Genomic DNA, 15354 nt, shown 5'->3' with positions numbered 1-15354 from the left:
ATGCTGGTATTATGTAAAGAATACCTTTGTGAGCTCTTGTCAAAAATAAATATGAGTCTTGACTAGTTAAATATATTATCTGATTGCAGATCCTATAAGGTTATCTTGAAATACATACATCAACAGCTTTTTATCACGAGCATGTGTCATCATCTTATAATAATACATAGTGATATGAGTCATTGGGTATTTTGTGCCATCATATTTTTCAAACTCGAAGACCTTGAATTTAGGTGGAATGACCATGTCTGGAACCAAGCAATGCTCAGTTACATCCGTGGAGCCATAAAAATTCATTCTCTCTATGACTTTGAGTCTTTCTTCTAATAATTTCATCTTCTGTCGAGTATTGGTATCTTTTACTTTATCAAATGCCTTCATCCTTAGCTTTTCTCTCTCCTTAGGGTTATCCAAGTTTGGAATCAAGATTGACCTAGATGATTTTTCTGCCATGATAGGATTAGCAAAATTTAAGAATTGTCTTAGAGCAGGTGTGGACGTCATTCCTAGATAAGGGTGAGCATATCCTCCAAGAGTAAAAATTTGAACTCTAACTCCTTGAGAAGGTTGGGTTAGTCGTGGCTCAAACCTTGGAAGGTAAACAAGATCCACCATGTTTGGCGATTGCTTTTGAAAGATGAGATTTCCTTCTATCACTTTTTCTTTATCAAGCTCCTTGAGCATGTCCATTATCTTATCAATATCCCCTTTTAATTCTTCTTGAGTATTCTCAATTCTTTCAAATCAACTAACCTGTTCTTGTTCCATGATTCTTATTTGAACTCTGGTGTTGTATGAATGGCAGGTAGGTTGAGTCAAAATTTTTGGTGGACAAACTATTCTTGAACCTTTATTACCATAAATTTTTAAAATTAGAATGCCATGCGTTGAAAATTTTATTTTTTGATTTTTTTGAAAAAAAACAAAAATGGTGCATATGATGCATGAATGCAAGTTGAAGATATTTGCTCTTGGACAAATTTTAGCACTAAAAATTCTCATTAATTCCATACGATTTTTATTACATAAGATTTGAAAAAATCTATAATTCTATGGGATCTATGAAGAACTTCTCGAAAGAAAGATGCCCTAAGACAAATATCTCGATACAAAACTATATGATATGATTTATGTAAAAAGAAAAAGAAAACAAAACAAAATCGAGTTAGTGTGTGGTTTGAGATTAAAAAATGTCCTTTTTTGTGTTTTGAGATTTTTTTTTTGTATTACACACAACTTTTATTGTTATACGTTTTAGACTTAGGTATTTTCTACAAGTGAGTGGGTAAGGCTCTACCTAAGGTTAGCTTCCTAGGCTTATTACATGCTTGGTTTAGGTTGACATACGTCTAAAATTTCTTAAATTGTTATTTACTGTCGTCCACGTTGGATTAGTAAGATACCTCGATCTTCACCAATTACTGACTACGAATGAAAATGGTTTAATTTGAGTGGAAGTATTTCGCTTGCCATTGCGAAGGTTATCACCTCACGAGAGCATAGGTATTTTACTTCCTTCTATAAGGGACGGAGCCCGAGTATAGAGCTCATGCATGAGATACATCATGTCATTGTGTGTGTATATGTTTCCTAATTTATCGAGAGTAATCGATGCAGAAACATAAAGCATAAAAGGCATAGTAAAAAAAATGCATGTAAAATTTTCCTTTTGTTTTTGATTTGTTTTTTTGTTTTTGTTTTTAGGAATCAAAATCTGGGAACCTAATAAACATCGATTAAAACTATTTAAAGCAAAATTAAGGATAACACATAGTTAATTTTGGCCTGACTCTCAAAAATAAATGACATCTCCAATGAAGTCACCAAGCTGTCGTAACGGTTTTGGGACAGCTCGACGAATTTGGAAACGAAAATAAAAGAATGAAAAACGAAGTTGTCACCAATCTTTTTTGGCTAGGTGCGATTAGTCACCTTTTAGAATTTATCATTCTAATAAGATTTTAAAATTAATTAAAATTTATTAAAAAAATAATTTCGTGGTTTATGAAACAGTTTGGGTTCAGGAGTCGGTTATGCGTGGGGAAGGATTAGCACTCCCACAGCGCCCGTTTAAGAATGGTACCACTTAACTACGCGTTATCCTTTGATTTTGATAAAAAATAGTCTCATTTTCATTATTTGAAAAATAATTTTTTTTATTTTTTCATTTATTGGAATTGTTTTTCTTATTTATTTAGTACTTAAATTTTATTCGAAAAAAATAAATTAAAACTTTTTTATTAAAATAATTCTTAAAATGTTCTAATATGTTGGTAACATTATAATAACTTTTTCTCACCTAGAGATTTTTTAAGTATCGCTTCTCTGAATACATTAGGATCTCATACTCGGAAGCTCAAATTTTTTTTCGTAAAAAACTATGCCATGCATAATGCAAGTGATGATACGTTAATGCACACATTTTATTTTTTTATTTAAAAATCTTATTAATTTTTATTAATATTTTCATTTTAAAAAATTTGAAGAAAAAAAGAATTTTTATTATATTGAATTTTTTTATAAATATTTCAATACATTGGTAATATTAAAAAAAATCTTCTAAAAAAATACTTTTAGAATCCCATCATCAGATAAAACTTCCTTTTTTCTTATTTTTTTATTACCTATTCTTAATTTATTAGTTAATTTTTATTTATTATTTTATAACAAAAAAAAGAAAAATTTTATTCTATTGAAAATTTTTTATAAATACTCAAATACACTTGTAGTATTTAAAAACATCTTCTCACCTAGAGATTTCATAGGTATCATTACTCGGAGTACCTATGAATCTTATCGTCGGATAAAAATTTTTTTTCTTACATTTTTTATTATTTTGTATTATTATTATAAAGTTTATTTTAATAATAATAAAATGATCACAAATTTTACTATATATTTCATTATTTATTTTTATTAATTATTATTATAAAAAAATTTTATTCTAGCAAATTTAAACATTTTAACATGCATAAATATTAATAATAAAATTTAAAATAACAAAAATAATATTTAAAAAAATTTAAAAAAATTTAAAAAAATTGCACCTGAATTGGACCGGTCAACGTTGGTTCGGACGATTCGGCAATCTGGTTGTGTTCAGCAGTTCGGGGTCTGTCTGAATTAGTTTGGGTCGGTTCAGCACCTGTCAAACTAGATTGGTCCAAGGAAAGGGGAGCTAGGTCTTCGGATTGGTTGCGCAGACCACAAGTCGGGTCGACAGGTTGATGCGAGGATCTTGGGGCAAAACGACGTCGTTTTGGTCCTTTAATGAAATGACGTCGTTTTTGCTTTCAACTTTCTATAAAACAACGTCGTTTAATGAAACGACATCGTTTTGGCTTTCAACTTTTTATAAAAGCCAATTTTTTTCCTCTCATTTTCTCTTTTCCCTCTCTCTCTACCTCTCTACTTTCGTCAAAACCTCTTTCTCTAGATCAGTCGGCCGATCGTCAGCCACCGTATTGATCGTTGTCAGTGGTCACTGATGGGTGGTCTAAAAATCCCAAAAACCCCCAAAAGATCCTCTTCGTCCCCCAAAACACAGATCCGACCTCTTTTTCACCAAAAAGAGTCCTAAACAACCTGAATCGACCTTCAAAGTTTTGACCAAACTCTTTTTTTTTTTTTAGATTGATTTTGTTTTCTCTTTTTGCAGGGGCTCTCATGCTGGGTTCCCTTACCTTGGGGACTATGGCTTTCATTTTTTTTCTTGGTTTTCTTTTTGACAGAAAGCTCTATTTTATTTTTTTTTGGTAGGGTCTCTTCTTTTTTTTTTTGGTTTGGCTAGGAGCTCTATTTATAGAGCTCCAACCATGCCTTGTGCCTGGGTGAATGGCAGAGGGGGGTGTCGTGTACAGTACCCCAAACACCAGCCCTCTTTCTACCCCCTTATTCTTCTGTATTGTCCAGTCTTGGCAGGGGTATGGGCATGGGTGGTGAACATAAAAGTGGCAGTGGTGCCGTGCACCAGCTCTTTTGTTTTTTATTTTTTAGCTTTTGTTTTTTTTTTTTTGGATTTTCTCTTTTACATATTGTTTGTTTTTTTTTTAATAAAATAAAATAAAAAGGCTTTGGGCTTAAAATGATAAAACTGGGCCTCGGGCCCAATCAAAATTGTATTTTGGGCCTATTCGAATTAAAATCGGGCTTAAAGCCAATTGAATTGAAATTGGGTTTCGACCCAAATAGAATTGCAACAAAACTTAGTTTGAAAACCCAATATCCGATAAATATTCAATCGAGATATGATTAACATCCAAACAAATTTGGTGTCTACAAATACTATACAAAATCTAAAAATTTCTCACTTTAAAACAATATCATTAAAATTAAAAAAATTATTATAAAGTGAATAATCTTGGATGATTTGATGCGATTTAATTTTTTTACCAGGATTCGATTTGATTTTAATCCTTCCAAATTGTAGCATAGTAATGAGTACATGCATCTAAAACTTGTAACCACTAATATCATTTACTCAAAAATTTGGCCCATTCTCTTTACATTTTTAAAAATTAAAACCCTAAATCCTATCCTTACATTAACCCTAAAAAAGTTTTAAAAAAAGTCTTCATAGTTGGTATGCAGTTATACTCTAGTCTAAACCTTTTATTTTCAAAATATATTACCTTTTCTAGTTTAGAAAAACTCCTTAACGTCAAACACATTATTTAAAAAAAATCTTTTTTTTTGGTTAAGGAAAAAATATAACCTTTACAAAGAAAAAAAAAGAAGATTTTAGCTCAGAACTAAAATTTTTATATTTTTGTAAAATTTTTTTAATCATTAGATCAAAAGGTGTAGGACTAAAAAAAAAATCTTTGGTAAAAATAACCAAGTAACTAGTTGACTTTAAATTTTAACAAAAACAAAAATTGAATTTAAATTTATTAATGTAATTTCTAGTTCAATCATTAAAAGCTTCGGTGAAAGTTAAAAAGAAAAAGTATATGTGATTTGTCACAAAAGAAAAGTCAAGAAATCGAAAATATATTTCATGCTTAAATTAGTAAGTTGCATGAGAAGAAAAGAAATAAACAAAAAAAGTGAAGAGTAATTAAAGAGAGAGTAAAGTAGTGAATGAATAACTAATCTCATAACCAATGCTTGTTTGTTTGAGTGTAGACACCGAATTTTGTCCGAATTTATTAGATTAAATCTTGTTTTCAAGTTTTGTTTTATTAATATTGAAATTAATTAATAATTAAATATAATAATTAATAAAAACAAAGAAAACAAAAAAAAAATAGAACACAAAAAAAGGAAAAGGTCCAGTGCCAATGGTGACGCACCTCTAGCTATTGGCACCAGCCACTCCTGCAACCACCAAACCAGCCACCGCCTACAGCCTACCCTACTCATACCTCCAACCCTCTTGCAGCCACCATATTAGCCACCCTTATAGCCCCTAGCCATACCTGCAGTCACCCCCTATAACCACCACCTATTCTACCCACTATCTCGACACCTAGCTTTTTAAAACACCTAGCTCTTTTCCCTTCCAGATCTTTGGACACATTGAAACTCCAACTCTTCCACGCCCAAAAAACCCCAAGCTTTCATGCCAGAAACTCCAAAACTCTCACACCCAGAAACCCTAAGCTTTCCTATAACCAGAAACTCCAAATCTTCTACACCCATAATTCTATCTAACCTTATGCATTCCCAGACCAACTCCATGCACGTCCTAAACCCTCTAACCTAAGCACCGACTCAAAAAAAAAAAAACCAACCTAAAAAAAAAAAATACAGTCCTCCCCGTAGAGAGGAACCTCAGCACTAAAGCCCTTGCAAATAAGCAAAAGAATCAACCATCAGTTCAGTTTATAAAAAAAAAAAAAAAAAAAAAGAGAGAAGATTGAAACTTTTAACCTTGATTTATGTCGATCAGAGTTGTTCTGGGTGAAAAAAAGATCGGATCTGGAAATAGGGCATTGTGAAAAACTTTTGAAAGATTTTTTGGCATTTTCGGTGACCTCATGGCTGTCGATGACCATCAGCTGCCACCTTAGGCGGCTACCGGCATGGTGGTATGATGTCAGACTCTGGCAATGTTTGAGAGGATCTTTGGGGCTAAGAGGATTTTTTTTTTGGAACAGAAGAAGAAATGAGCAAAAAAAGTTTTTTTGAGCTTATATAGAAAAAATGATAAAGCCTAAAACAATGTTGCTTTAAATAAAGGGATCTGCATATGTACCTGAGTTTGACTCGAGATTCGCATAACTTGACCCAACGACCTATTTTAGCAAGCCTTCAACCGATCTAAACGAATTGTCAGTGAATCGGTTCGGATTGGTCTGAACCATCGAGCCTACTAGACCAACCCAACGGTCCGGTCTGGTTTAATTAATTTTTTTTTTGAATTTTTTTATATATTATTTTTGTTACTTTAAATTTTATTATTAATATTTATGCATGTTAAAATGTTAGAATAAATATTTGTTATTTTATAATAATAATTTATAATAATAAATAAAATAAAATAAAAATAAAATAGGATAATAACTAAAAAATGCTTAAAAAATAATAATAGTAATTTACAAAAATGATAATAAGAATAAAGTAATAAATTTTTTTCTCTGCCTAGATGTTGGAGGAAATAAAAATAATCTTCTAAAATAATTCCACATAGATATTGGAGAATTATAAAAAAAAAAAAAATAATAATAATAATTTTCATAAGAAAAGAAATATATGAAAATTTTAATTAATTTTTGAAAATCATAAAAATTGAACTTGCTTTGAAAATCCGTCTCAAATGTTGAAGATTTTTAGAGATGTTTGTGTTTTTTTCAAAAACTAAAACCTTAAATTTCAAAACCTTAAAATTAAGACCATAAAACCTTCAAATCCTTAAATCAAAATCTTAAACTTCGAACCTTAAAACCTTAAATCTCAAATCCCAAAAACCAAACCCTAAAATCTAAAATCCTAAATTTGAAAACCCTAAAATGAGACCCTAAATAAAAAAATTTGTCAAAACCCTAAACCTAACTTCAAACTATAAAATCAACACACAATCCCAATTCATCACCAAACCTTTAGATTCCACCCTAAAATCCTACTCAAAACCATTCTAAAATTCTAAGGATACGTGTGAAAATCACACTTGAAATAATTTGTTTTCGAATGCCGCCTAAATGATGAGATATTCAAGAAACTTTATTTCATTAGTTTTCATATGAGACCTTAATTTGCATTAATAAAGGGATTAAACAAATAAATAGTCGCACCTAAAATATAGATAGATATAATAAGACCTTAAATATAAATAATCGCATCTAAATTTTACCTAGTTGTTAGGGAGTCAGGGTGGTTTCATTATATTTAAGAACCTAATTTCAAATTTGCATTTTATCAGTATGCATAATATCTATTACTGTATCTATTTATTATTGATTGCACTCGATTCGCATGTTTATGCTTTTAGTTATCGTTTGTTGTCTAATAATACCATCATTGGCATTCTTGCATAAAAAAAATGTTTAATTTAAAAATGTGAAATAAAAAAAAATAACATCTTAAGGTGAATAATTCTTGATACTCTGCTTAGATGTTAGGGAATTATCAATAATTATCTTTCTTAAAGAATGTTAATTTCATTTTCAAGGGATGTCATGGTAAATATTAGTTAAAAGTATTATCTTTAAAGTTCTATCTAGATATTAGAGAATTTTAAAATAATTTTTTAACTTAAAGATTTTTTCGATGCTCTTAAATAAAGAATTTTGATAAAATTATTTTTTTTAAATAATAAAAATGAGTTATTTTTAAATTTCAAAACAAAACTATTTCATCCAATACCAAAAATAACGTATGATTAATTGGTACCAATTTATAGGCACTGTAAGGATGTTCATCATTCTTCACATGTAACTGACTCTCGGATTCAATTTGATTTTCATAAATTAAAATTTATCTTTTTGATAAAATTTAAACTTGTTTTTATAGTTTTATTCAAAAAATAAAATTTTGAGTGGTCAATCATATCCTAAAAAATGATTGGTGGTGCTTTTTTTATTTTTCTTGATTTTAAAATTCTTTATATCTTATGGTCTCAAAATTATTACGATACCGAGTGATAAGAAATTCAATTTTTTTTAAATAAGATCTCAATTTTGAGTTTTGTGAATAGAGAAAATAAACTTAAAGGAGCTTATGTCTCTTATGGGTTTGACTCGATTCGATTCCAAATTTATAGAGATTCAAAATAACTACAAAAACATTAAAAGTCCAAGACATAAAAAAAAAAACTTTATCTCATATGGTTCTACTTTTATTCCTCATTAACGATGACATGTGACAATCAAAATATAACAAAACTGAAAAACAAGTTTTTTAAATAAAAAATTAACTTAAGCTAAAATTTTCATTAGGCTTTCATTAGCTTGGCCAAAAATTATTACTAAGAACAGAAAAAATCCGTAAACAAACGCAAAATCCCAACCTAGCATAAAAACCAGACATAAAACCCAAAGCTAAACCCATCGACAAGGCAGCAAGCAACACCAACAACGTACCAAACCGAAACCTTAAACATGAACGTGTCGGAGTCAGTGAGTCGAATCGAGTCGGACTCGACGAGTCGTATCGACCTATCCCTTCTCTCTACTTGGGCTTCCTATCCATTTGGTTCCTCTCCGCTTGTTCTTCGACTTTCAACACTTACAAAAACCGCCATTTCCAGGTCATTTTCTTTAGTTCTTTTTTTTTTTTTTTTTTAAGTTTTACGTTTCATTTAATTGAATTTTGCTGCTTTCTTTGTTAAAATCAAGTCTTCAGCTATGTTTGGATCTTTTTAAAAAATTTTCTTTTTCCATTTTCTTTTCTTACTTCTTTTCAGAAATTATGTTTTCATTTTCATTTATTTTTCTCGTAAACAAACTGGGTTTAGTTGTTGATATAATTATTATCAATTGAATAACAGAAAGATTTTTTTTTCCATTTTCTTTTGCTATAGATATAAATTCAGCATGAAAGAAGAAAACATATCTTATAAAAGTTTCAAAAAAAAATTTGAGTTATTTTCAAAATGGCCTATAAAGTTTAAGTTTTTATCTATTGGTTTTGAACTTTGGATGTTCCTCCTAGTTCCAAATATGTTGTTTGGTTCTTTTCTATAAGGTTAAGGCGCATAGTTGTTTAGTGGAAATTTTGTATCTTTCATTTTTTTTCCATACCTAATAATGACAAATTATTGGATGTTTCTTATGAATTTTCATCATTGTTGTAATTTTGTTTTTTCTATTATGTTAATGTTACACTAGAACAGAGAAATAACTTACAGTGGACTCTTGCCTCTGTTCTATTGATTAAAGCCTTGCAACTCGCTCTATCCTTCCTTTTTTGGTAAGTTCTGATTTTGCAACAATTGCAACTAAACTTAAGTTGTTTATCTTTATTAATCTTTGAAGCAAAAGGTTTACAAGAATCGCTTTTGTATGCAATTCCAATTATCCATGATTTTGTGATTTATTGGTGAAAAAGGAAGTCTTTTTGATTGCTTCATAAGTTGCATGCGTAGTTGGAAAGAACTTGTTAAAATTGATACTACTGACAACTTTGCATCTCTGAATGGGACTCCAGTTTAATTGATTTGATGTCATTTTTCTGCATTAGTTTTCCTAACATTGGAAAACCTCTGTAATGCTGAATGTAAAAAAAAAGGAAAAATTTCAGCCTGCAAGTTAAGGGAAAATTTCGGGTTAGACATGAGGATGATTATAACGATCTAATAGATGAAATAATATCAGATATAATAGTGGGGTGGCAATGGGAAGTCTCTGAAAAGAACAAAGTTAATGGTATTTATTTATTCGGTGTGGTTGTAGTTCTGAATAATTAGAAAGTCACTGCAGGAAACTCTGGCTTATGTACTACATGTTGCATTTGATGGCTATCTGGAAGAAGTTTAGCTATGTTACTTATTTTAACTCTACTTTATAAAAAGCTATTTTTCAGATTTCAAAGGGACCGTTCTTGCAGGTATTCGTGCTTATATCTTCAGGTATGCTCACTGTGGATGTCGTTTGGGGTGTATGTAACTGGAGTGCTCTTTCAGACAACCTCATTTGTTTCCTTTTTGCTCATCTCTCATGATACTGCAGCACCTGTGAGCGCCTTTCAATAACAGAGAACGAACTACTGCTGCACTTGGATGTGTATTTTACTTAACACTTGTTGGCTACAGAGCTTCTGTACCTTATTTCACGGTGAGTTTCTTGATTAGCTAATATAATCTGCTGCCTAATTAACTATAACTTCTTATTTCATCCTTTAAGTAATGAACTAATAACACCTTTTAATGCACCATTTTACAGATTCTTCTACTGCTTAATTACATAATTTCATTCTATGTAATTTTTCACCATATATCACAAAATCTATTAGTGTTGCGGGAATGGTTGACTTTTATAGACGATGAGAATGTCCATTCATTGCATGATGCTGTTTATGCCAAGCATATAATGTTCAAGTATGTTTTGACATTTTGTCATTTCAATATTTTAATCCCTTATTGATTGCTTTTAATGAGAACAATATCATAAGTTGAGTTTGGTTCACAACCGTGCAGGAAATTTCCGGGTGCTATGCAATTGGTTGCCATGGCCGAAACTGTGGTATGAATATGTCAACCTTACCTTCTCTGGCTATGATGATATTTGCGAAATACAAATCATAAGTTCATGACTAATATGACAACTTGACATTTTTATTTCCATATATACTTAAACTTGGATGGCTCCTCAGAGAATTACTGGCTTCAGTTGTTGGTTCGAGAATGGGCACAATTCTGCATCTTAATGTACATTGGGTATGTATCAATTACCCAATCACGAGTCTTTCCTTGGAAATGTGTAGTTCACAGTCACTAATGAACTCATGTAATGTAGAGCAAAAGTACCATTCTTAGATGATTCTTAATCACTTGATTAGATATTAAGCCATTTCAATACAGTATTTGATGGCTTTTCCTGCTTTTTTTTTTTTTCCAGGTGGACTCTTAGGTCACAAGAATTGGCAACACGTTTTTCAGTTATGCCAACTTTGAAACCAAAAGTGGATTCAATGGTCCATCCAATCTACCATATAGTAAGTTAATTTTCCATTTTAACACTTCAACAAGATTCTGACTAATTTTTTTGTGAGATCTTTACTTGTTTAATAGACTCTTACAGAGCTGGGCATTAGTTTACATGTGGATGGAGTCATTTAAAATCTTAATTTACGTTGCATAAATGATTGGATTGATTTTTCTATCCACTTGGTGCAGCTTGTCTCATTGTGCATCATCTATTTTTAAGACGTCAAGAAATAACATGTTTGTAATTGTTAATCATTGTTAATCTTACAGTGACTCTGGAAGAACACCAGTCTTGCTGTCGATATTTTTTTTTTTTACTCTGATACTTTGATTTAAGAAGCCAACTTAAGCTCACGGGGATTGAGAAATCCTAAGAACATTGAAGCTGTCCAACTAAAAGAAGCTCGCAAGAGCAAATTCTTCCATCAACAGGAATCCATGAATGGAAGGAATATGTAATAATACTCAACTTCAGTCTTATATTCTATTTTCTGATAATAACAAGTCATGCAACTGCAGGAAATGGATGCCACGACTTTCAGAGAGTTTCAAAGTCATGAATGGCACATTGGTGTGGTAAGCAACGCAGATTGAACTTGTATTTATCGATTGTTGTAACTTGTAAGAGCTATTCCTGAGCTGTTGCTCCATATATTAACATCTACTATTGCCGCAATTCTTTCTCAACAAACCAGCACTCCATATTTGGTTTCAAACTCTTTTATGGATAAGGTTTTGTTCAAAATTCTTTTTACTGGTGTAGCCAACTTCTCCTCTAGATGAAAGTTCAAGAAATTCAGTTTTGGTAATAATTCAGCAACCACATGCATATAGGCCGACATCAACATTGAGAAAACAGCCAGTATAGCTCCTTCAACTGCAAATTCCAGTCGAGGATCAGGTTCATGCAAGAGCTGCAAGCATAGTTTAGAATAGCCACAGTACGGTCAACAGCAAAGTTCTAGAGTTAACACAATTTTCTTTCCATTTTTTTCTTACAGAAATCCATAACTGTTAAATGTCAAAATTCAGCTACACGGGGATGGAGAACATACCACCCATCCATGTATGTATCCAAGTGTTATCCATTAATTACAAATTGTACATGCTTCTCCATTGCGAGCTGCAACTTTCACTGCAATATTATGCATATTTGGATAAAGTCTCCACTTTTTTTCTTAAAAAAAGAGTCTCTACTCAAATTAAAAAATCCATTTTGATTTGGGTCCAACAACAGTCAAGGCCAACTCAATCCGACCCGGCTGTTTCTAGGTTGCCAGCAGAAATCCCACTTTTAAAGCCCGAGTCTATTGGGAGAGAGGCGAAGTAGCAGACACACTGGAAGAGCTAAAAGGAGGCAACTTTAGTGATCAAAACACTGTTGAATGAGCGTAGATAATTTAATAAAATGACAATCAATTTCCCCTTTTTGTCTTACGAGATAAATTTTGTTTCTTTGATGATTAATCTGTTCAAAATTTCCAGCTTGCCATTATAGTTCTTAAAAATATCGTTTTCCCATGCATTTGTGTCAATTTCCCATTCTCTTGAAGCTTGGAAAAGGAACCGTTTTCCCTTGTTTTATAGTAGGCTTGTTGTATGAAAATCCCTTTGTTTTCTTTGGTTCAATTTGAATTGTTAGATAAGCTGTTTGATAAATGTCCTCTGAAGATGCTAATTTTGTAGTTTCCCAAAATGGGTAACCTTTTTGAAGATAATTGAACAAATAAGCTCTCCCATTTTTGCTGCTGGGAATTTTTTTGTTGTTTTTAATTGTGTTGAAATGAGCAGCGGTTTTGGGGCAGCTGGTGCATCTGGTGGGAATAGAGGGCTGAGGCCAGTGCCACCAGAGAAAGGCATCTTCCCTTTGGATAATATGCATGAATGCGACTTGGTGAGTAATGTTGCATTTGAATTTCTTTAAAGGAACTACTAGTTTCTTGAAAAGGACTTTGTAATTGAGGTTTTGAGTTGAATGTCTCCTTTTTGTAGTTTTAACCTTCTTGTTACCAACTGGTAATTTTTTTTTTTAGGAGAAGAAAGAGTACCTCAATTGTCTTAAAACTTCTGGCCATAAATCGGAAAAATGCAGACAATTCTCCAAGAAATACTTGCACTGCCCAACGGAAAAATGAGTGTCATAGTTGTCTTTGCTTCTGATAAAGAAAGGGCTTTGTTATGAACATATACGCATTAGTGTTTTCAATTTTTTATAGATTACTATCGTGATAGATACCCTTTTCTTTTTTATGTTTTTCCTATGATATAATTTTTATTTTCCTTCAGAAAATTTTGTTAAGGAATATCTGTTTGCTCAGAAGTTGAGGTTGCTGGTTCAAATGCATGCCAAACCCAAATGTAAAATCCATGATCAGATTAATGGTCCAATATTGAACAGAAATTTGTACTTGAAAATCATGGTGGATAATTCCTGATTTAAGATCTTGTATATAACTTTTTAATTTTGACTTTCAAATGGAAAATGCTTGTTCATTTCTAATAACTCTTAGTTGGCATTGTATAGGAAGTTGATGGCGAAGCAGGACTTGTCAGAACTTGGATTTGGGAAGCCATTGCACATGGAAGCTTCTGGGGAAAAGAATAATCTGACAATCGATAATTGAAGCTGATCACCCGACTTTCTCGAGGATTACTGATGAAAGATTTCTTGCATTACAGAGCTCATCTTTCTTGGGCTCATAGGAATGTTCGTATGTGGCATATTCCTATTCCTCGATGAAAAATACAGGTCGGAGAATCCCGAGACTAAAGCTTTCAAAGTTTTTGAATAACACTGTAATAATTCAATATTGATGAGAAAGTTAAAATTGCCTAGGAATTGATTGTTTCCTCTTATTGTTGATAATGCAGTTAATTTTCCTTCACTGTATTTGCAATACAAGATGATCACTTCATTTTCTCCATAAGAGGATGGGAAATGTTAAATCTTAATTTCCTGAGCTTGATTGATTTTCCTCTTTTCCTTTTTATTTCGAGGCTTGTTTAGAGATTTGTAGATACCTCAATTTGTCTAAGAGCCTACTTTCGATTTTGCTAATAAAAGATAAAAATTAAAAATTAAAAAAATTGAAAAAAATAAAAAAATAAGTAGTTGAATTTAGGTGAAATTGTTAGAATTAGGTCATAGGGTTTGAGTTGGGTTTAAAGTTAGAGTTTAAAAGAAATTAGAACTTTTGGTTGAATGGGGATTCTTTGATTTTAAATCTTATAAATATAGATCCTAATTAGACTTGAGAACACACACAAAAAATAGAGAGAAATACAGAAGCACATATATATATATAAAAAAAAGCATGTGAAAGCAATCAAAAATCTGTCTGGAGATTTTTGGGTTAAAAATATTATTTTTTGAAATTTTTTGAAAATTTTCATATTCTAATGGAATTTTTCGGCAAATTTAAAATTTTTGGTGAAATTTCGATGAGATTTTCATATTTCAACGAGATTCCTTAGTTTCTGACGATCGATTTCCATAAATTGGTTAACTTCTAGCCAACTTTCGACGAACAAATCTAGATTTTGACATTATTTTCCAAAATCCGACAATATTCAACCGGAGTTCAATAGAAAGTCTAGAGAGAGAGAGAGAGAGAGAGCAAAGGGAAGAAGAGAGAGACGGGGAAAGTGAAATCTAAGAAAGAAAGATTGGTTTTTGCCTTTTATACTTACCCCAAAACAATGTCGTTTTTCCCTTAAATGACCATAAGATCCGCGTGCTTTTCATTCGGGTGACCCAACTCGTAGATTGACCCGTGTTTGACCCACCTCCAGATTTTGACTTCAGTAGAGCTGAGTCGAGTAGAGTCTAGTCTCTAAGCCGAATCTCTGAGCCACTTTTTATGTCTAGAGTCAAGTCACACTGAGCTCTTTAGCCGAGCCGTTTCCCTTTTTATTGGTTTTTTATTGGTATTTTTTTATTTTATCTAGTATTTTATTTATGTGTTTGTTTATTTTTTAGGGGTATTTTTTTGCGTGATTAAGTTTAGGGAAAATAATAAAAAAATATAAAATTATCCAATGATGGAATTTATAGAAATTTCAAATGGCAAATTTCTATAAAATTCATAAGTGAGAAATTTTGTCTAAATTTATCCAAAATGGTAGAATAATTTAGATAAAGTTTCAATAACAATAATTAATATTTATTTTCAAACAAAAAAAAAGTAAAAGCTAAAAATATTAATAAAATTTTGAAAAAAATACTAATTACCCAAGGATGAGATTCTTAGAAATTTCAAATAATAAAT

At 31.3% G+C, this 15354-nt stretch overlaps 1 protein-coding gene and 1 pseudogene across 2 annotated transcripts; both read left to right on the top strand.

The window, feature by feature from the left end:
* The first annotated feature begins 798 nt into the window (after positions 1-798).
* LOC111278945 (uncharacterized) lies at positions 799-12202 on the top strand (annotated as a pseudogene). Its single transcript, XR_016344203.1, has 10 exons — positions 799-805; positions 8466-8689; positions 9275-9351; positions 9988-10214; positions 10323-10477; positions 10577-10621; positions 10724-10816; positions 10998-11094; positions 11606-11662; positions 11850-12202. The product of XR_016344203.1 is annotated as an uncharacterized LOC111278945 (transcript).
* On the top strand, positions 12052-13604 carry LOC149517616 (cytochrome c oxidase assembly protein cox19, mitochondrial-like). The gene is made up of 3 exons (XM_089764683.1): positions 12052-12152; positions 12359-12980; positions 13120-13604. Exons 2-3 carry the CDS (start codon positions 12870-12872, stop codon positions 13219-13221), a joined length of 213 nt encoding a protein of 70 aa, XP_089620809.1. The 5' UTR covers positions 12052-12152; positions 12359-12869; the 3' UTR covers positions 13222-13604.
* Positions 13605-15354: the final 1750 nt, after the last annotated feature.

The sequence above is a fragment of the Durio zibethinus genome, chromosome 8 (assembly GCF_047325235.1).
Source record: "Durio zibethinus cultivar Kanyao isolate XHJ-2024 chromosome 8, ASM4732523v1, whole genome shotgun sequence".
NCBI lineage: Eukaryota > Viridiplantae > Streptophyta > Magnoliopsida > Malvales > Malvaceae > Durio > Durio zibethinus.
Note: the sequence above shows the minus strand (reverse complement) of the source record. Positions and strands in the feature narration are given on the sequence as shown.

Excerpts from the sequence above, each read along its gene's own strand:
- LOC149517616 (XM_089764683.1), top strand. The coding sequence starts at position 12,870 with ATGAGCAGCGGTTTTGGGGCAGCTGGTGCATCTGGTGGGAATAGAGGG. Across the intron at positions 12,981-13,119 it reads ATATGCATGAATGCGACTTG|GAGAAGAAAGAGTACCTCAA; the intron begins GTGAGTAATGTT and ends TTTTTTTTTTAG.